The sequence below is a fragment of the Theobroma cacao genome, chromosome 1 (genome assembly GCF_053813885.1).
Source record: "Theobroma cacao isolate CCN51 chromosome 1, ASM5381388v1, whole genome shotgun sequence".
Classification (NCBI taxonomy): domain Eukaryota; kingdom Viridiplantae; phylum Streptophyta; class Magnoliopsida; order Malvales; family Malvaceae; genus Theobroma; species Theobroma cacao.
The window spans coordinates 10,183,772-10,205,449 of record NC_142639.1 but is presented as its reverse complement, the minus strand read 5'-3'; the positions used below and the strand labels follow the sequence as shown (position 1 = coordinate 10,205,449).

The window sequence follows — 21,678 nt, the reverse complement described above, 5'->3', positions numbered from 1 at the left end:
TATAAATATGAGGTGAGTCTTATCCATTTGAATTATGAGAGATGGATTTTTTTCTAGGAGGGTTTCATAGAATTGTAAAGATGTGAAGAAAAGTAACGGAAAACATAGGGTTGGATTGCATAATAAAAGATATTTTATGGGTTTAAACTTAAAAAAGTATTGAAATTATGTTTTTTTCAAAGCTCTACTTTGTATTTTTTTTTATGTTTTATAGGTTTTGTTATTCTACATTTAAGTGGGTTTTTACTGTTTCATTTGTGGATGTATGCAATGAAAGTCAAATCATGTTAAATATTATTTTTTGTGTATAATTTGATTTTGCTGTTGAATACGCTTCTTGAAAATCTCTACATTTATCTTATGTTCCTAATAATATTGTAATTATTTAAAAATCATATATAGTAAACTTGATTTTATGATGATATTATATTAATTTAATTACCCCACTCATATAGTTCTTAAGTATAAAATTGACTCGTTGAACTATTTATTTTCATAATTTCTAAGTCTTATTTAATTTTTTTAAACCGTTTTTAATAAAGAATTTGATAAAAAGAACTTATCAAGCTTTATTTTAAATTTATGATGATATGAAAAAAGACTTGGTTTTAAAAGAGCAGGGAAAGCTCATACGTGTTTCATGTATTTTTCCCCTTACAAATTGCGGAGGGAGGCAACTAATGGCCATACGAGCTGCATGTATCTTCCCCCCCTTACTAAAAACGGTTCATCCGACGTGTCCACTCTGATGACCAAAAACTCCTTCATGGTTCTCTCTTTCTCTACCCACCATATTTCTTCTCCACTTTTGTCTTTCCATGGACATCAATTTTTCAGAGGAAAAAACACACTAAAATAAATAAAATCTTATTCCGTGTTTAATTCCAAGGAATAATCAATGGCCATGAGTGTTAGCAGTGCATGTTTCTCAGTTTTCAGTTACAAGAAAGTTAACAGAAGAACAAGGGCTGTTGCTTCTGAGGATTTCGCTGTTACTCTCAAAACAGAAGACAAGGTGAAGTTAGGAGGGTCAGAGCTCAAAGTGACAAAGCTTGGAATTGGAGCTTGGTCATGGGGTGACACCACTTACTGGAACAACTTTGAATGGGATGGTAAATTTTTCACATTTCATCTCATAATTTGATTCCCTTTTGGGAAAGGGTGTTCCTTTTTTTTTTTTTTTTGTTGATTTGTTACTCTGTTTCTACTAGTTTTGATGGTCTTTTTCATAACTCTTGAATTTATTCTCATAAAAATTTAGAATGGGATGAATTCTTGCTTGTATACGGTTCAAGTGTAAAAGGTTGCTTTTTCGTTGAACTTTTAAAATTATTTTAATCTCCAGTGCTGTCTTCAAAGCCTATTTTTATTGAAAGAAGGTTCCTTTCAATCTCTTATCTTACTTTTTCTGTAGCAAAGCTGAGGGATAACTTGTTTAGTCAATGAAGCTCTGTATCTAATGGCAAATGCACCACAAAGAAAGTAAAAGAAAAAAATTAAAAAGAAGAATATAGGAAACTGGACCAAAGGGAAAAAAGGCCTTGTTTTGTTTCATCACCTTTTCCCCCTTGTAGTTATCTCAGTGTTACCTTACTTTTAAAATTACTACATGAGACTGCCATTTGAAGTTGTAATAAGCTACTTCACAATTTAAGGAAGCTTAACTCTAATCATCTGCCCTCCTCCCTCCCCCAAAACTTTTCTCTACTGAAATGTTACATGTTAAGTTATCTTGTTGCATTTTTTATTTTTTTTTTCTAGTTAAGTTCATATATTTGTGCTCCCTTCCAGATAAGCACTTCCTATGTGTTAAGAGTTCTTTAGAAATTTCATGGATTAGAATTATTGTATTCTTCCCAATTACAAGGGTTGATGTTAGATTCCATTTGTGCAACTGCCATAGTGCACAATGCTGTGTGGAGAACTTTCTGTGTCAAACTTAAGTTTCTCTGCATTACTGAAATTTCTGATTCAACCTGACTGTATTATTCTTTTATTGTTCTTTTTTCACATCTAAATGATTTGTACTTTGCTGTGGAGTCAGATAGGAAGATGAAGGCTGCTAAGGCCGCTTTTGATGCCAGTGTTGATTGTGGTATAACCTTTTTCGATACAGCTGAAGTTTATGGCTCTACGGTAAAAGACAAGATCATCTCTCTATTGGCTTATTTATTTTATTTTCTCTTTTTTTAAGAATGTCATCAATGATTCCATTCTTTCAGCTGTCCTTGGGTGCCATAAATTCTGAAACTCTGCTGGGAAGGTATGTTTCTAGAATTTAACAGAGGCCAACATTTGAACTTTAAACTCTCACCGAAGGCAAAATCGTCTTGTGCTATTCTTTTATTTGCCTGGTTATTCTTCTAACAAACTTTGTTGTTTGTAAAAGATTTATAAAGGAAAGGAAAGAAAAGTATCCAGATACGGAAGTTGCTGTTGCAACAAAGTTTGCAGCTTTGCCTTGGAGGTTTGGTCGTCAGAGTGTCCTCAATGCACTGAAGGATTCCATTTGTCGGCTTGGGGTTTCATCAATAGAACTTTATCAACTCCATTGGTCTGTGCTCACATTTCTTTATAGGATTTATCAATAGTATTTCTGAAAAAGTAATTCATCACAATTTTTCCTATTGATTTTCAGGCCTGGAGTATGGGGAAATGAAGGTTGTTTGCAACGCCACCATTTTGTTGAAAGAATTGACTTTATGTAGCTAGTACATTTGAATGTTTATGCTGCCCAATTATGTTGAATAGTGGCTGAGTTCACTGAAAAACCATTTTTCAGGGTATATTGATGGTCTTGGTGATGCTGTTGAGCAGGGCCTTGTGAAGGCTGTTGGGGTCTCAAATTACAATGGTAATTTTTCTGCTGTCGATGACTGATTGGTGCAATAGTTTGACTTTGAACCATGCAAAATTCTCTACAAATAGTTCATCTTCTTTAACCACTTACTGCTTTTTATTAAAATCTTCACTCTGATCATTGTGGCTTGGTTCTTATTCCTCCCTATATATTTGTAATTATCGTAATGTAAGATATTCCCTACTTCAGAGAGACGACTTCGTGATGCTTATGAAAGGCTTAAGAAGAGAGGAATTCCTCTAGCTTCAAACCAAGTGAATTACAGTCTCATATACAGGGCACCAGAGCAGAATGGAGTGAAGGCTGCATGTGATGAACTTGGGATCACTTTGATTGCATATTCTCCTATTGCGCAGGGTAATATCCATATTCCTTTGTTTAATTGCTTCTTATAGTTATTGATGTGTGAGCTTTTGTTGTATGTCAGGAGATTGATTCTAGAGCTACAGAAAAAAGCATGTTAGGAGAAGTAATTTCTTTTGGTCATATCATATTTAAGACCTTGACTCTTGAATGCAATTATTGGAAAAACTTGAGTAATTTGACCCGCAATTAGAAACTGAGTTCATATTTCATCTGAATAACACAGGCATACCCTGTCTTGTGGACTCTCACTGAAAATTTTCAAGAATTTAAAATTTGATCTTATCTTTTTTCTCTTTTATTTTTTTGTTTGCTTTCAGCAAATGGTTTCTTATTGTTTTTCAAACTACAGTGCAGTAGCAAGAATCAGGTTCACAGATTGAACCCTAACTTATCACTTAGTTGCAAACATGTGACGATGTTCATTTTTCAAACAAAGGCAGTACCCTATATTTGTATGTGTGTGTGTGTGTGTGCGTGTGTGTATGTGTGTGTATGTGTGCACATGTTTGCATGCAAGCACACACACACACACACAACACACGGGCCTGTTTATGTCTCTGTCTGTATTCTACATATTGATCAGTACTGTAGTGCTTGTGCATGTACAAGTTAAATTATCCACCAAAAAGGGATGGAGTAATAAACAAAGTTAAAACACTAGAGTTTGGAACAAGAAATAATGTCAAATTTATGGACAATGTGGTGCATAAACTGAGTGTGGTGTATATTCTTTTTAACAGAAGGAGAGTACCATATCATGTTCATTCTTTGCAGGTGCCCTTACAGGAAAGTATACACCTGAAAATCTACCAACAGGGCCTCGATCCAGGATTTACACTCCGGAGTTTTTAACTAAGGTAAGTCTCTAGAGTGTTTCTTATCCCAATATTACTTTCAAACTTATTGCTAAGGTCTTTTTAAATGCACAGCTCCAACCTCTCGTGAACAGAATTAAGGAAATAGGAGAGAACTATGGCAAAACTCCAACGCAGGTTTGTTCTTGTTGTTTGGTAGTATATCTGCTTACAGCTGTCAATAGGTCTGCTTCAAGCATATTGGCATATTAACAGTTTTTAGAAAAAGTTCTCCTGCATTATCAACTCAATATTGATGTGCTAGCCATGTGAATTTTTAGGCATTAGGCTTTGGTGGAAATTTTCTTTTTCTTTTCTTTTTTTTTCTTTTCAGTGCATAAGCTGTGAGCTGGGCTCAATTACACCCATAGACACTCTACAGTCTACCATAACTTCATCACCTAGAAGGTAATGACCTACACCAGCTGGAGGGTTCTAAAAACAGTTAATCCAGTGGAAGTTTTCTCCTTATATGGTCAAGAAATTGGAACTAAAGTTGTCCTCTCTAAAAGTATGTTTGACTTCCATGATCCATTCCTCCATCAAAAGGCATATACAGTAATGCACTAAGATCACATGTGTGGATGACTTGAATCCCCTCCCTCTCAAACTGCGTTTACAGCCATCTTAGAATTCAAGGACAAGAAAAACCACAAACCTTCACAAGCCTCGAGACCTCTTTAATGGGGTTTTCCTAATTTGATATTGATTTGAGGTTTTGTAGACTCCTCAGTAGACAAGTGTGACACCATGTTACTTTCATTTATACACATGTCTTGAAGTTGTTATAAATGAGGTAGCAACAGACTGTTCTTTTATCATACTCTTTAATCATGAGTCGTGACTACTGGATATGGCATTTTAAAACATGCAGAGATCTTATAAGAAATGAGGTTGTTTTTCTATAGGTTGTGCTCAACTGGTTAATAGCCCAGGAGAGTGTTGTGCCAATCCCAGGAGCCAAAAATGCAGAACAAGCTGAGGAATTCACAGGTGCACTTGGGTGGAGACTAAGCAATGAACAAGTTGATGAGCTACGGTCACTGGCTTCTGAGATAAGTCCTGCTATTGGTTTCCCTCTTGAGAACCTGTGAATTTTCCGCTTCATTGAAGAGCGAGTTCAGTCCTGATTGTCAACCAATAGTATCAATAACATATGTCCTATTATTGGTTCCCCTGTCTCTTTGTCTGTGCAGACGTGGGCATTCCATGCCTACCACATATATATTTGTTTGTTTAGGTGCATTGCCTTGCAGCCTTCCACTCCATTCTTGTCGGAACAAACTTCAGAAAAACGTAGTCAAACATACTCGAGTAAGAACAAACATCTTTTTATGTTGCTTGAATTTGGGTTAGGTTAGGTTAGGTCCATTAAATGGGGAAAACGAGAAGTAGTTTGTGTCCACAGCCAATCTCTCTCTCCCTATCTATCTATCTACAATTATGAACATTTCTGAATAAGGTTTGAACTTGTTTTCTTATAAATTTGTTCTTGTAAACCAAACAGGATAAGCGAGGAAAACGGAACTTGTTTTAAGAAAGAAGAAGAGGTTGATGGTAAAATTAAAATAGTGGAAGCTGATGGCAATCCACAACCGAACATGTCAAATTAAGACTTGAGGATTGGTAAGAAATGTGCATGCCTGCAAGTTGTCCATGTCTATGCTGAAAGTAGATAGAACTAGGCCTAGATTCTATGCCATTATATAAAGCAGTGAGAACACACCAACACCACACCAAGATACTCTTTATTCTAACATGTTTGGTTGGGGGAAATAGTTAAGTCATTCTCCCTCTGTTTCAAGGAATATTTGTTCCTTTATTTGCTTGTCAAATAGTCCAAAAGAATAGTCATTTCCCTGCAATCTCTATCCCCCCAAAATCACTCAAAATCAAAGACTAATTAATCCCAACCTCCTCTCCATGGTATTTACTATTTCATGGTGAGGGAATAGCTTCTGAAATTATATATTATCTAAAATTAATATTTAAAAAATAAAATAAAATAAAATAAAAATAGATAACGATACATTATGATAAAAAGTTTTAAGTTTTTGATTATATATATTTTTGAAAAAAATTTATCTCCATTGCTGCCCCATTAACAATTAACCCCAATCAATCATACATGCTACACAAATTTGATGATGCACTCTTAAGAGTCTAGTTTGTTTTGATTCTGCTAAGATTCTGGTTTATCACTGCAAACAACTGCGGATATACAATTGCAAAAAACAAAAATGAACCTGCCACGCAGCTGTACATATCCTAACGGACATATGCTTTGCTATCCCAAAGTGCAGTCAACAATTTGGTCCTTCCAGCTTGAAGATGAACATCGCTCAGACAAGTCCTCTCCTTTCTACCAGTTTCTATGAATTGATAGCAATCCTTGTACTTCCTGCCACTCCCGATGTGAATCCCGTTGCGGATCCAATCCTCTCCATGTATCCTACCATCCCGACCAAAATCCAGAACACCAAGGATAGCTTCGCCCTTCCAAGACACAAAAAGTTGGATAATTATAATGAAAAAAAGTCTCAGTTTTTTAAAATATATTATAAAAAATTCATATTTTATATTTAAAAATTAATTCAATTATTAATATTTCACTTATAATAATATTTAAATTATAAATAAAATATCAATGTTGAATTTAAATAAATTATAAATTATTAATATTTAAAAATAAAATAAAATAAAAATGAATAATCATATATTATAATAAAAATTTTAAGTTTTCTATTATATATTATAAAAAATTAATATTTTAAATTTAAAAATTAACCAAAATTATTAATATTTTAATCATAATACTATTGAAATTACAAATTATTAATATTTTAAATAAATTATAAATTAGTAATGCTTAAAAATAAAAATAAAAATAGTTAATCATATCTTATAATAAAAGATATATTTATCTTTTTATCATCTATTCATTTATTATTTTCAAATTATTTTTACCAATCAAATATTTCATTATATCAATCAATCAAATTATAGAACAACATTTTCATTTTATTCCTATCCTATTTTATTCTCACAAAATACTTATACTATTCATTCTATTCTATCCCACCAACACGAAATGTACTCTAAAAGAAGAACCTAGTGAACAACGAAGCTTGATTGTACTCTACTTAATCTTCCTCTTAAAATATTTTCTTTTTCTTTTTCTTTTGGGTTTTTTTTTAAGGTTTTTGTTGATATTGACAAGCTCTACCCAATTTAAATCAAAAGAATTGATAGACTAGTAGCAGTGTATTGACAGTCACGTTATATATTACTATTGAGTTTGGAAAGTAAAAATAAAATGATAAGGAAAAAATAAAATACTTAGATAGTGCTTGTTATTAGAGATTTGTATCCACATTTTCTATAATGTGTTTAAATAAATTAAATTGTGGCGTTTATTTTGAAACAAGTCAATGTAATGTTAGATTGCAATAAAAGATTTTTTCCTGTGCTCATAATTTTCTAAAATTATAAAAAATATTTCTTTTCTATAATTTTTAATAAACTTTTAAAAATAATATATATTTTTTTTGTTTTTTGTTTTTTTTTTTTTCAAAAAATCTCTTGTGGTGTTTTATGATGGCCGAGTTCTGCACTTGGGATTCCTAATTGTCCAACAGATTGCTTGGCCATTTGATGTACTTTATTTACATTTCAATTGATAGCTGAAATTCAACCAACATCAATGTATTATAGAATAATTTATTCTTATGAAGTTTGATAGTCAAATTTTTATAATTTCTTTTTGTTTTGTCATATATAAATTAAATTTTTTATCATAATAAATAAAAATAAAAATATATGAGATTATAAATTTATTTAAGAGATGATATCATATAAAAATTTACAATAAAAAAAACATAGAAGCATATTAAACTTATATTTTGATACATAAGAATAATTCTGAACATTAACATTACATTTCCAATAAAATACTTGTAAACTAAATATTACAATGTTATTTTTTTGACATTTTAATTAATACTTTCGTAATATATTAAATGCTACAACGTTGTTTTTTCAGCAATTACATTTTTTATAATCACATTTCTTATTATATGAATACATTATAAGACATCAAACGAGACCTTAACTTGAGGAGGAGATAATGGCATTGGAGAGAGAGGTAATACCTCGGAGTAGAACTAATATTGGGAAAGAAAGCGGAAGAGATAACACTTATATTAGACATGCAATTGATGAGAGCAATAGATGGTAATTTTATAAGCAATTAGACAATCAAACTGTGGAACATTTTAATATTTTTTATTTTATAATAAAAAGAAGTGATTATATTAAGTGTAATTGACGTGGCTAATAAGGACTGATGACAAGGCCATCCTATAGTAAATTGGTAATTCAATACTGGCAAAGGGAGTCGAGGCACCAAGGTGTTCAAACATTGGAAGGAAAGTTAAATTAAACAGACTAGTCAACCCCATACGAAGGCAAAATTCTTTACGACAGATGTTGATTTCATATAGCCCCACAGTTCTGTCGGCTGGTATCGTACCTTTTTGTAACAAACAGCAAGACATTAAGAAATGAAAGTTTATATAATTATCTTAATAAATATAAAAAATCAATTTTAATTACTTTCAAACTCAATTCATTTATTTATTAAATTTTATAAATTAATCTAAACGGACTTTTAATCGAATTTTTTTACACTGTGTGAACGGCTTTATATAAAATTTTGAGTGTCTTGTGAAATTAATTTAAATAAATTATATATATATATATATATATCTAGTTTTTGCATATTCATATTAGATATTGGTTTTTATTATGTGATTGGAAGGAATCATTATAAATTTTTTTAGGATTCCAACAATGATCACACACCTTTATTCTGCATCCAACTTTATTCAATTTTAAGAAATGAAAGTTTTGGATGAACAATAAATCAATTGTCATGCAAAGAGGAATGAAAAGGAAAAGATATATATATATATAAAAAAAAAAAAAGAGAGTAAAATCGAAAGTCCACGTGATGAAATGGACAACACATGAGGAATGGCCCATATCCATCTCATCTATCCACTTATCACTTCGGCCTCATCTCCAATTAATTTCCATCGATTCTTGTTCGGAAATTGGAGCTTATTTGTTGTATACAGAGGATTAAATATGAAAACTATCCAGTAATTAAAGAGATTTAGATGGATCATAATTGAATTGAGGAATGGGGTGAATTTAATCCAAAATAACTTATCCCATGCAATTCAAGATATAAAAATTATATCAAATTCCATACATGGTGAGATTTCTAGGTAAAAATTAAAGATTTCAAAGAGATTTTTTTCTTTATCATTAAGATAAATAAACATTAACATATTGAAATGGTAACTATTGACATTTTTAATAGAATATTAATAAAAACAAAACTTTTGTTGTCTTTATTGAATTGGATTACAAATATGTTATTGCCTGCTAAATTAATTAAACATTAGCCTAAAACTAGAATTGTTAAAATGTTCTTTGAGTTCCATTGGAACTTAGTTCAAGTAGTAATGATGATGTGGAATTCGGATAGAATGTTAGATCGCATCACGTGTTGCTGAAAAAGAAAAGTAGAAAAATAGTTCCTCGATTAGTTATATTCCATGCATCTCTTTTACATGCGCATTTCAATATATATATATATATATATATATATATATATATATATATATATATATATATATATATATATATATATATATATATATATATATATATATATATATATATTTTATGTCCGACTTTTATTCTTTGGTGTTATTTATATTTACTTTTTAAAATGTTATTTACTCTTTTTTATATTAAAAATTACTTATCAAACGTTAGCTATATAAAAGTTAACATTTTAAGTCAAGTATAAATATTCAATTTAAATAAAATTAAAACAAAATACATTATGTAATTTGTTCGTTTTCCACCTAGGGTTTTGTTCTTCCTTTTCTTCCTTTGTTCTTGCTTTGGCCGGCCATAAGAATGAGAAATAGGCTGGTTTTGTGCTAATTTATGAGGAAAATAATAAAGAAATAAAAACTTGACACTTGTCACCTTACCATTGGGCCATTTTTAAATTCTTAACTATTAAGCTTTCTTTCTCCACCACATGAAATCCTTCAATTATCCATAATAATATTGGATAAAATTCATGTGCTGGACAAGTGTTGGGTGGTGTAAAATTACAATTTTACCCCTGGGTGGTAAAATGACTATTTTGCCCTTATACTCGAAAAAATGCCGAAATTAAAATTTTTTACTTCTCAAACTCAAATTATGTTCTAAATAGTCAATCTTGATCAAAAACTTCTTCCAACATTCCAATTTTAACCTTGGGTGGCAAAATGACCATTTTGCCCTTGGGTCATGAAAATTTCAATTTGACTCCAAATCGGTCTTTGAACTCCGAATCACCATTTTAAATTATTCTAGGGTTTTAAAATTCTCAATTTCATCTTAAAATCTCTATTTGGACTAGTTTGAGACTTAATTCAACTTAATTGTACCATTTGGTACATTACCGTCCTTTAACGATTTTCGAGGTACCCAAGTAAGCAAACATACATTCTTATGTAGGAATGGCATAATAAACATATTGTAGAGTTAGGCTTGACACAATCACTGTCCATATAAGAAGATCCTGAATGAGACAATGATTGTCAGCAAAAAAAAAGCATTTGGTTTTATCTTTAGTAAATTTACTAACTGAAACTAAATTGAATCTGAATGAAGGAACCAGAAAAACACTTTCTGGTGTTAAGTTATGAGAAAGTTTAACTGATCCTAAATGTGTCACAACAGTTTTAGCTTTATTTGGTAGTTCAACAAACATATTATGAACAGGTCTAGAAAAACTGATATGATGTAAAGAACATGCAATGTGATCTGCAGCCCCAGTGTCTAAAATCCAGGTGTTACGATTCAATGCAGGCAATATATGTACAGTAGAATTTACTAAAGGATTAGGTGATGAAATTATACCTGTCAATGTAGAGTTTACAAGAGAAGGCTTATCTGAATGATTTTCCTTAGCACTTACTGTATCATTTTGTTCAGAGATCAATGTCATAAGCTTTTGAATCTGTGCTTTAGTTAAGGACAATTGTGAAATCGAATTGATAGCTATTTCATCATATTCATCTTTCTCAAACCAGTAACAACACTATTAACTGATGGACTTCCCTTCCTTATATTCCCTTTTGACTTTGTGAACTTAAAGTTCTCTGGGAATCTTATAATGCGATAGCATTTTTCTTTTGAATGTCCTTTCTTACCACAATGTGAGCATACCATATTAGTATTTTTCCTTTTTCCCTCCATTACAACAGTTGCCATAGTTGAGTTTTCAACAGGGGATTGTAAAATCAAATATCTATGTTACTCTTCCCTGATCACTAAACTATAAGCTTGGTCAATATTAGGGAATGGTTTAAGCATCAAAATAGGTGATCTTAGACCTGAGAATGAGTCATTTAAACCATTCAAGAAATGAAATACTGCATCTTTATTCTGTTGATCTGCATACTTTTGATAGCAATTATTTTTGCAACCCCCTAAATCACATTGAGGCAAAAGCTTGAAGTTCTTTAACTCTTGCCAAACTGAATTCAGTTCCGTAACATAAGCATTCACTGAGCTTGTTCCTTGCAAGATATTTCTTAATTGAAATTGAAGGTTATAGATTCTGGTCTCGTCTGGCTGAGAAAACCTATTCTTCAATGTCTCCCAAATTTCTTTAATTGAGTCCATGTAAAGGACATTTGATACAATCTCAAGTGTCAATGACTCAAGCAACCAGGTAACTATTAAACTGTTGCACCTGGACCAATCTTCAAACAATGAATCTACCTCACTTTGTTCTTTGATCGTTCCATCAATAAATCCCCTCTTATTACGAATTGAGAGTGCAAGCAAGAAAGCTCGACTCCATGACATGTAATTGGCAACAGTAAGTTTAGGGTTTATTACTACTGATCCATGAAGATCAGAGTGATGGATGTAATATGGTGGGAGCGGATTTTCTACAAATGAAATATGAGATTTTGCAAATGAATCTGTCATTCTAAGGTTTGATTGAAAAAGAAAAAAACTCGTAGATGAATTAAAAATTGTGAGATAAAATGAAAGAAATGAAAGAACAGTAGATGAGCTAATCAAGAAGTTGAAGTATTCGATGATGTGAACCTCGATTCTAGCTCCGATCTGGCTCTGATACCATATTTGTTTTGTACCAATAAGCTAGAAAGGAAGAACTTTATTGAAGAATGAAGAAAATCTCAAAAAAGGAAGCAAAGTGACAACTGAATTCTTATTCTGTTTAAGAAGCAGTTATACGTATTTATATAAGATTTCAGCTAACTGTCAAGAAAGAAAAAAAATTAAAAGAAACCTTATGACAACAGAATAAATGCTTGCCTATTTACAAACTAAACACATGTGGATTGACACACGTGTAACTACCATATTCAACATAATTTAAGTTAATTTTTTTATTAAAAATTTATCAAATTAATTTTAGTTTCGAAATTCATTATCACTAAACTCCATACGTGGCAGTTGGTGTGTTTCTTCCTGAAAACATCGTCCTTCCATCATTAGCCAATCAAAAACATTTCTTCATTTTCCTACGTGGCATTTCATCTGTGCCCTATCGGATCACGCACTCTACGGGCGTCAAGTTATAGATTTTGATTTTCCTACGAACTTTTCCGCACTAATCTGATCTGGCCCCACTGAAAAACCCAACCCCCTTGATCAGAGCCACGTGGATATTAATCCTGCCCTACTGTAACAAAATAATTGCATGGTGTTACAGCAGAATCTTTTCCCCTCTGAACTCTCTGTCCTTTCACTGTCTATTTCTACCCTTTCTCTTTCTATCTGAATTTTCTCGTTCATTTCCCAAACGAACTCAAACAGCCTCTGCTTTTCTCAGGAATCAGCCCTTTTTTTACCTTTGCTTACTGCTTTTGATTTCATCTCATTTCTGGGTTTGTTCTTTCGTTTCTTGAAGTTTCCTACTTTCTTTCCATTGCTGCTCAATTCTTTTTGCTTGTTAGCTTTTGCTCAAACTGCAAAAAAAAAAAAAAAAAAGAGAGAGGAATTATAGTTTTGTTTTTGGCTTCTGAGTTTTCTGCAGTTGTTTTCTTTTTTTGCCTAGTTTTTTAACATGGGTTTCTATATAAAGATATGTTCTTTTCTTTTTATATAATAGTTGAAGCTCTTTTTCCTTCTCTTCTACTATAACTTTAAGTTGCCCCCCTGAGGAAAAGCATTGCCAACTACATTATGAATTAAATAGAATCTTAGTTGTTAGCTTGGTTAGAGTTTCACTAAAGCTTCATTCCTCTGTTTTTACTATTTTAGGACATGGAATAGAATGTTTCCATATAGTATACAAAATAATCAATTCAATATTGTTTTTTCTTTTTAATTTTTTTTCCATAGTCTATTACTACTTTATTTATTAACTAATAATTTATTTGTTGTCAGCTGGGAATTCATCTGCAGTTAAGTAAAATCTGAGCCTTTTTTTTTTTTATGGGCTTGCAGGGTATCTGTCAGCTTAGCCATGAACCACTGTATTCCTGATTGGAATTTTGAGTATGATCTCCCTATCCCCAATCACAAAAAACTCTTGGGGTCTGCATGAACACTTACTCTTAGTTTTTATTGAATATTTTGGGGTCTGTTGAAATTGTCTAATTTTTTTTATGCTTGGCCACATTTTGCAGCCAAGACAATGAGCTAGTAGAGCTATTATGGCAAAATGGACAGGTAGTTTTGCACAGCCAAACTCAAAGAAAACATGTGCAAGGACAAAAAAGAGAACAACCAACATTAAGAGGGGGTGCTACTTGCTTAACATATGGAAATTCAAGTCATCTAATTAATGATGATGAAACAACCTCATGGATCCAATACCCTCTTGAAGATTCCTTTGAAAAAGAGTTCTGTTCCAACTTTTTCTCTGAACTTCCATCATCTGATCCATTGGAAACTGATGATAGTAAGCCTAACAGACAGTTGGACCAGCATCAACCACAGTTTGTCAAGTCTAGTTCTGCCTCCCCTGCTCTCCATAATATGACTGTAAATTCCCAGCAACTTAATGTCAGTTCTGCAGTGCCTGAATTTCGTGGAAACCCGATGCCTCCTCCGAAATTTCAGTTTGATTCAGCCCAACTGAATAAAAGTTCAGAAGGTTTAAGCAAGGTTTGTAATTTTTCGCCCGGAGCAGAACATACAGGGGTGAATAGTAGTGGTGGCAATTTGATACAAAGAGAAGTTAAAGAGTGTTCGGGAATGACAGTTGGATCAAGCTACTGTGGCAGCAATCAAGTTAGAAACGATATTGACTTTAGCCGAGGATCAAGCAATGGTTTTGGAACTACAACTACTGGTTTATCTGCAGGGACTTCGAAAGATGATGCTCCAAAAGCAATTGTTCAAAATGAAACGGGAAAAACTGAGACTATTGAACCCACTGTTACTTCTTCTTCAGGTGGATCTGGAAGTAGTCTTGATAGAACATGCAAGCAATCAACTGGAGTCATCAGTAGCCATAAAAGGAAGCGCAGAGATGGGGAGGACTATGAGTGCCAAAGTGAGGTGAAACTTGCTTTCGCCATCTTCTACTTTTTTTTTTTATTATTTTCCTTTTACTTTGAGATATTATTTAAGGTATATGAGCATGAATTGTCTATCTTGATCAGACTGCTGAACTTCAATCAGCTGCTGGAAATAAGCCAACGCAACGATCTGGGTCTTCTCGCCGGAGTCGAGCTGCTGAAGTGCATAATCTATCGGAGAGGGTGGGAATGGCATATACTCTAATAATTTTGAACTCTTTTACGTTTTGTGTTTACTTGCTCGTATCTGTTTGCTCATAAAATTGCTTGTAATATTTATGCAGAGACGGAGGGATAGGATCAATGAGAAGATGCGGGCGTTGCAAGAGCTCATACCTCACTGCAACAAGGTCATATACTGCGTCTAGGATATAGTTCTGTAAACTGTTTTTATTTTTTATCTTTTAAATATTAGTTTATTTATTGAGCTTTTTTTCTTCCCTCTACCTGAATTTTCATTGTTCCTGGAAGAGATACACATAATTTCATGCATTTAAACATAAAAAAGAACTAAAATGAGGATGCAATGAACTGATCAGAGTGAAGCAATGGTATATAACAGACAAGCTAATTGAATTAGTTTTAATGCTGCAGACCGATAAAGCATCTATGCTAGATGAGGCAATTGAATATATGAAGTCGCTTCAGTTACAGCTTCAGGTATGGATACTGTAGGATTATCACTTGAGTTGATCTTTCCATTTACTATCACCCGTGCCACTGACAATCTTATCTAGGTGTTTCAGGTAATGTGGATGGGAAGTGGGATGGCGCCAATGATGTTTCCAGGAATCCAACATTACATGTCCCGCATGGGAATAGGAATGGGTCCACCTCCATTGCCTTCCATTCACAATCCTTTGCATCTGTCTAGGGTGCCTGTAGTTGATCAGTCCATGTCTATGGCTCCTTCACAAAGCCAAGCTGCAACCTGCCAAACCCAACAGTTGAATCAAGTTAATTACCAACATCCTATGCAAAATCCCACCTTTTCAGAGCAATATGCACGGTTTTTGGGCTTTCATCATATGCAAACTGCCTCTCAGGTATGCGCTGCATTGTTTTACATTCCCAACAGGAAAGTTTCTTTTCATGAATCTCATTTCATTGAAAAAAATCACCTTAAAAGCATCCTGTTTTTCTCATGCAGCCAATGAATATGTTTGGATATGGTCCACAAACTACAGGGCAAAGTCCAGTGGTATCAGCCCCTAGCGGTAGTGGACCTTTCACCGGAGGAGCAGCTACAACCAATAACACTTCTCCTAGTGGCAAGATGGGTAAGTGTCTCAATTAGCCCTCCTTTAACATTTAGTAAATATGGATCGGATAGCTACCTGGGTTAGAGAAAAATCCTGAGGAATGAATTTTAAGAGAAATGTGGGAATAATTGTTCATGTTTGATGGTATCGTACGTCTTCCCATGTGGCATTTATGTCCTTGAGCTAACGTCAACTTCATCTGCTGCCATATCTAAGTCCCCAAATATTGAATGGTCGATTAAGAACCTTGTCTCGGGCCCAAAATATTGGGGCTTGGCCACACCGTTCTCTTTTATGTCTTTGTGCATGCACCACTTGGAAACATGTTTAAGTAAACACCCAATAAGAGAAAGACTTGTTTTTTTTTTTTTCGAAGATTCAATAAGAGAAAGACTTGGAATGGTTCTTTTCCTGTCATCCACTAATTTCTTTTTCAAAACAATTAATCCCCCCACCAATAGATATATATATATATATATATATAGCATTATTTTAATTTTCTCTCATTTGATGTTGATAGGTTAATTCATGAAGAGAAGGCAAGGGGGTCCATAACAACTTGATAGAAGCTGATACTGCTTACTATGCACAGCCCTTTCTTTCACAAACGGTTTCTATGCTTAAGGGTCCAGCGTCCATCATCAATACTAGAGGATATTCAGAGTCACATCTCCTATGCATATATCAGTTATAATCACTCGACCAGGCTTTGAATTAATTTGTTGTATGACCATTTCATTGAATGGTCATGAGACTTGATTTCGAGATGGAAAACAAACGCCAGTTGTGCTGCTACTTGCTGGGATTCTGGCAAATAAGACAGCTACCGCCGTTTCCTGATGTATTTATAGATAAATCCATATTCTTATTTGCTCGCTGTTTAGATGACGATGATGTAGCAAATCTTATATAAATTAACATGTTTCTGTGTTTTAAATTATAGCTGTTTGATTGTACGAAGGAATAAGCTCGATCTTGTAATGTTAATGTCTTTTTCGAAGAACTTTCGATCATACTTAAATAATCTTCTCTGTGTATACGAAACAAACCAAATAAATAATTACGAAATCAACAAAAACTAAAATTAAACTCAAACAAAAAGAGATTCGAAGCTCCACTTTCAAGTTTACATAAAATAAAAGTAAACGCACGCATAACGTATAAATAAAATATTTTTTAGATAAGGTCTCAACGGTAATGTTAACCCTTTTTTATTTTTATAGAAATATTAAAACATAGGTATCAAGTCATAAAAAAAAATAACATATAAATATTAATCCCATGATAAATATATGTATTCCCTGTTTAAAGACTTCAATTCCAATTCCCTTTTTTTAATTATTTTTTTTTTAAAAAAAAAAAGGCATAAAAATTTAATGGCATCAAAATTGACATAACGAATAACTTGCATAATATTGTCCACTGGCTATGTATCTTGGGGTCGGCTGATGCATCTTTTCTCTCCTTTCGTCTTCCTTCCACCTCTTCTTGTGAAACTCAACATCATCTGGTTATGTACTTTGACATCCAAATGGGGCGGATCGAAAGTGCTCATCTCTTACAATTAATTTTATTTAAAAAATAATTAATTTTTACCCTGAATCGACTCATTAATTCGATTTATAACTTTATATGATTACCCTTTCATCAATTTTCATGCAAAATCTTAAATCGGTCATTGCTTTTTCTATTCGCTCTCAATTTACTTATTGTTTAATTTTTAAAAAATTTTGAAACTCATTCTGATAATTAAAAAAGTTTCAAGCTCTTGCGGTTTATTCCATATACAAGAGAAAGTAAATGTGTTATCTTTGGTCCTTATCCATTACCTCCCCATTGTTAGGTTGACATGCTAGTTTTCTAGATTTCAATAGATATATATATGCCAATTCCATTTGCTTGTCTAAGTTTCTGACAACGTAGGGATTTCTGTGTTGCTTTATCTTTTTCTTTGGTCAATGCTGCAATAAGTTGAATGGTAAAGGTATCAACATCCCCATTATAACCTATACCCCAAAAAGAACAAAAAATAATAATAACAATAATAATAATTCCCCATTAAATCTACCCAACTGCTCAGGGATGCACCAAACTTACATATGGAGATGGCAAAACCCCAGCTGCTCCCATTCTACACCGATCCGCCCCCAACCCGGGGGAGTTGCGTTTTATGGTTGCCCCATCTCGCTTATGCTACTATTTATTTTTTTATACTTATATATATATATAGAGAGAGAGAAGTTTTTAACTAATTAAATTTTAAATATTTATATTGAACTTGAAAAATTGAAACTTATAATTATGATTAGGATTACTGTTTTATTTTATAAATCTTTTCAAAATTATATTAAGTTTGGTGTATCAAAATTTGTGTTAGATACTTTTATTCCATTTAAGATTAATGATAGTTATATTATATTATATAAATTAATATGAAGGATTTGCAAAAAAAAATTATTAGTATTAATAATTAATAACATGAAAGCATATTAATTACATGATTTCTTTTGTTAACAATTTAATTGAAATGATTTTTATGAAAAAAAAAAAGAATAATATTGACTATGCAAGTGAGGCTGATATGGATGTTAGAAATCTCGCTTATCCATGCTAAGGGTAACTCGAAGGCCCTCATTTATAAACCAACACTTTTGTTACATGGCAACTTGATTCAAGTTTATCTCAATTTAGTATCAGTCATGAAGATTTGAAATTAATGAAGATTTGAGTCTATTTTGATATTACAAAAATTTAGATCTGATCTAATGCCACTTATCACAAATTCATATTTCTAATATAAAAAATATGATTGATAAGTGGAAGAAGGTTGTTATTTATAAATTCAAGACATACTCTTTCTCTTATTGATATGAGATTCATAATGGACACGAGATCCTAATTATCTAAATAAAGTGAGGGCAAATGAGGCAATGCTCGCCCCATTATCATTCCTATTTATACATGCAATCCGTAAAATCAATGCTTTTTATATTAGGTGAGAAATTGTTGAGCTAGGAAGAATAACATTTTGCTTAAATTTTGTTGACCAGTGCCTTTAAGATGCTTTTGAATATTATTATAATATGTAATAATTTTTTTAATTCATTGAAATTCAAAATATTAACGGTCAACCATTGCATTTATTGAAAATATATAATAAATAATATTTTAATTAACTTTTACGAGGGACGATTCCTTGATCACCCTAACTATTCTGCTAAGCAAGAGAGGAGAGATGGAAATATATTAGTGGAAATTAATTTTTTTTTTTAGTTGGAATAAAATAACTTATTACATCATTCTAGATCAAGTAATGAAAATTAATTTGAAAGTATTGGATTGAATAATTGTAATTTTGTAATTAAAGAGATATCGTTTTCTCTCAAAAGAAACGGCTAATCTAAGGATAAAATATCTTAACCTCCTAAGTTTTAATTCAAATCACACGAAAGTTTATTAGTTTTCGAAATAGAAATCAATCTCAAGACTATAAACACCGTTAATAGAAATAATAAAAAGAAAAAATATTTTTTTTATTTTTTATTAATTTAAAATTTTATTATTATATTTTTAAAAAAATAAAAAAATAAAGAGCACATATCAACTCTCCAAGAAAAAAGAGCATCAGCTGGTGCTCCCAAGGGAAGGGAGCACCAGATCGATGCTCTCCTTGGGGAACCCGATGCTCCCTTAGGGAGGCCTGATCGAGCTCCCTAAGTGGAGCTTTTTTTTTAATTAATAAAAAATAATAAAATTATATAATTATAATTATAAAAATTATTTTTTTACTCTTGTTACGTCAATAAATAGATAAAAGTACTAATAATTGATGAACGGCTGGATCTACTTATCCAACAAAAAAATATTTTTTTGAAATAAAATATTTATTTTAAAAATTAATAAATTTACGTATAATTTTGATCAAAATATAAAAAAATTAGAATATTTTATCCTTAATCTAATTATTGTTAAAATTCTTTAGATAAAATTTAAAATTCAAATTCCCCATGAGCTGGGCTTTAGATAAAATGTTTTAAGTTTGTGATATTATTATATTGATAAAGAATTAATTTTATGTAATTTTAATTATAAAAAACATTTAAAAATGATTAAAGTATAAATATAAAAATATTTTTTAATACATGTTAAGGTAAGTCGACGTTGAAGTTGAGCACTTAAAAGTGATGGCGATGTTTTTTGGAGTACAGCTGGCGTATGCTGTTCTGAGAGGACAAAGGGGGAAGGCGATTCTTTGCTATCAAGTTGGAAAGTGATGAAAGTAGACTACACCTTCCTTTCCTCGTTTTAAATGAGATCCCATCCCTTACAGGTCGGCAAACTAAACTTGTTTCTTACTTACTATTTATAAATATATATATATATATATATACACACGAATATATTATTAAAATATTTAATTTATTAATTAATATATAATTTTTATATTTAAATAGTGAAATTCAAAATAAAAGAGATTTAAATCAAATTAATTTACCATTTTATTATAAGTTAGGTTCAAGTTTTATCATTATACTTTATTAATAGAATTTTGTCATTACATTTTTAATTTTCAATAATTTTTAATGTAAAATAACGAAATAATACATTATTTTGTAAACTATGTCTATGGACTTGACAATAAAAAAAAACATAATCCTACTTTAATTGGCATAGAGTCTATTAGGCAGGGGTGCATGCATGGGGTTCCAACTAGGGGTGCATCATGCATACGAAAGGAGCATATTCCAAAGTTTGACAACATTAATTCATTATGACCAGCAAATATAAGGAGCAATCCAACAAGAATACAACCTATAAGCTGCAGTACAGACAAGGTAGGTGCATGATTCAACAAAAATATAATGTATTTTATAATCATTCTTTTTTCAAGTTGCCTTGATATATATATTATAGACTGTCATGTTTCCAACTAGCCAGGAATAAACTAAACACCACGTAATCAACTAGTTCTCATCTCTGTGATCTCACTAGATTTTATTCCCCCTATACTCCATCTACATGGACTGCAAAATGGTGTCACACCCTTATCTTCGTCACCATCAAAAACCACCAATCTCCTTGCTATTGCATTCTTCCTTAGCATCATCATCTCTTTCTTTTTCTTTTTTTACTTTTTTTTTTTGTGTGTACCTTTTTTAAATTTAGAAAAGAGAAGAATTAAATCTGATTCTTTTAAGTAAAGAAGACAAATGTCATTACAAAGATATAAAATTTCGAGTCATATACAGTACTTTTTTTTAATAAAAAAAAAAAGACATTCGTTAGATATATATCATTGAATTAAATATTCAAATAATATTTTTATTTTTAATTTTAATATTGGTCCGTATTGCTATGTAATGACTCAAACATGTTCAAGTCTCAAAAAGACTTTTATCCATGCTAGGTGGTATGGAAAGAGAGAGGAGTACTAAAGGTGGGGCATTGTGCATAAAGATCATCTAGGCATGTAAAGAGATAATTCATACAAAATAATTGTAGCCACCCAAAGATGGTGCATGGGGACGGCTTTCAATCGTCTCTGGTGTTGGGAGGTTAGGGAAAAGATTGATGCTAACGTGTCGGTCTCCAATTGCAAAGAAATTTCCTCTAATAATATCCACTGGCCAGGCATTTCTTGTGTCCACAAGTTGGCTACCCTTTATACCCCATTTGGAGTTACCCAAAAATAT

The 21,678-nt window shown here is 31.9% G+C and overlaps 2 protein-coding genes across 8 annotated transcripts; both read left to right on the top strand.

Annotated features, from left to right (window-relative positions):
* The first annotated feature begins 712 nt into the window (after positions 1-712).
* Positions 713-5,902, top strand: LOC18612196 (NAD(P)-linked oxidoreductase superfamily protein). 5 transcript variants are annotated; one of them, XM_007048855.3, is made up of 11 exons: positions 713-1,112; positions 2,045-2,136; positions 2,223-2,263; positions 2,390-2,554; positions 2,639-2,661; positions 2,783-2,854; positions 3,050-3,217; positions 4,001-4,083; positions 4,156-4,218; positions 4,415-4,488; positions 4,989-5,261. In XM_007048855.3, the coding sequence occupies exons 1-11, from the start codon at positions 899-901 to the stop codon at positions 5,005-5,007; spliced, it is 1,014 nt and encodes a 337-aa protein (XP_007048917.2). In that variant the 5' UTR covers positions 713-898; the 3' UTR covers positions 5,008-5,261. The 5 variants fall into 5 exon arrangements, with proteins under 5 accessions (XP_007048917.2, XP_088665564.1, XP_088665560.1 ...); XM_018114069.2 differs by lacking the exons at positions 4,415-4,488; positions 4,989-5,261 and adding an exon at positions 5,588-5,902 and having other exon boundaries at positions 715-1,112; XM_018114068.2 differs by lacking the exon at positions 4,415-4,488 and having other exon boundaries at positions 718-1,112; positions 4,989-5,485.
* Positions 5,903-12,933: 7,031 nt separating this feature from the next.
* LOC18612195 (transcription factor PIF4) lies at positions 12,934-16,988 on the top strand. 3 transcript variants are annotated; one of them, XM_007048847.3, is made up of 9 exons: positions 12,934-13,082; positions 13,645-13,695; positions 13,827-14,703; positions 14,808-14,906; positions 15,008-15,073; positions 15,318-15,383; positions 15,461-15,769; positions 15,874-16,003; positions 16,506-16,988. In XM_007048847.3, the coding sequence occupies exons 2-9, from the start codon at positions 13,664-13,666 to the stop codon at positions 16,508-16,510; spliced, it is 1,584 nt and encodes a 527-aa protein (XP_007048909.2). In that variant the 5' UTR covers positions 12,934-13,082; positions 13,645-13,663; the 3' UTR covers positions 16,511-16,988. The 3 variants fall into 3 exon arrangements, with proteins under 3 accessions (XP_007048909.2, XP_017971849.2, XP_017971808.2); XM_018116360.2 differs by having other exon boundaries at positions 13,645-13,734; positions 15,470-15,769; XM_018116319.2 differs by having other exon boundaries at positions 13,645-13,734.
* Positions 16,989-21,678: the final 4,690 nt, after the last annotated feature.

Excerpts from the sequence above, each read along its gene's own strand:
- LOC18612196 (XM_018114068.2), top strand. The coding sequence starts at position 899 with ATGGCCATGAGTGTTAGCAGTGCATGTTTCTCAGTTTTCAGTTACAAG. Across the intron at positions 2,662-2,782 it reads TGGAGTATGGGGAAATGAAG|GGTATATTGATGGTCTTGGT; the intron begins GTTGTTTGCAAC and ends ACCATTTTTCAG. Across the intron at positions 4,084-4,155 it reads CTCCGGAGTTTTTAACTAAG|CTCCAACCTCTCGTGAACAG; the intron begins GTAAGTCTCTAG and ends TTAAATGCACAG.
- LOC18612195 (XM_018116319.2), top strand. The coding sequence starts at position 13,664 with ATGAACCACTGTATTCCTGATTGGAATTTTGAGTATGATCTCCCTATC. Across the intron at positions 14,907-15,007 it reads TGCATAATCTATCGGAGAGG|AGACGGAGGGATAGGATCAA; the intron begins GTGGGAATGGCA and ends ATATTTATGCAG. Across the intron at positions 15,770-15,873 it reads ATATGCAAACTGCCTCTCAG|CCAATGAATATGTTTGGATA; the intron begins GTATGCGCTGCA and ends TTTCTCATGCAG.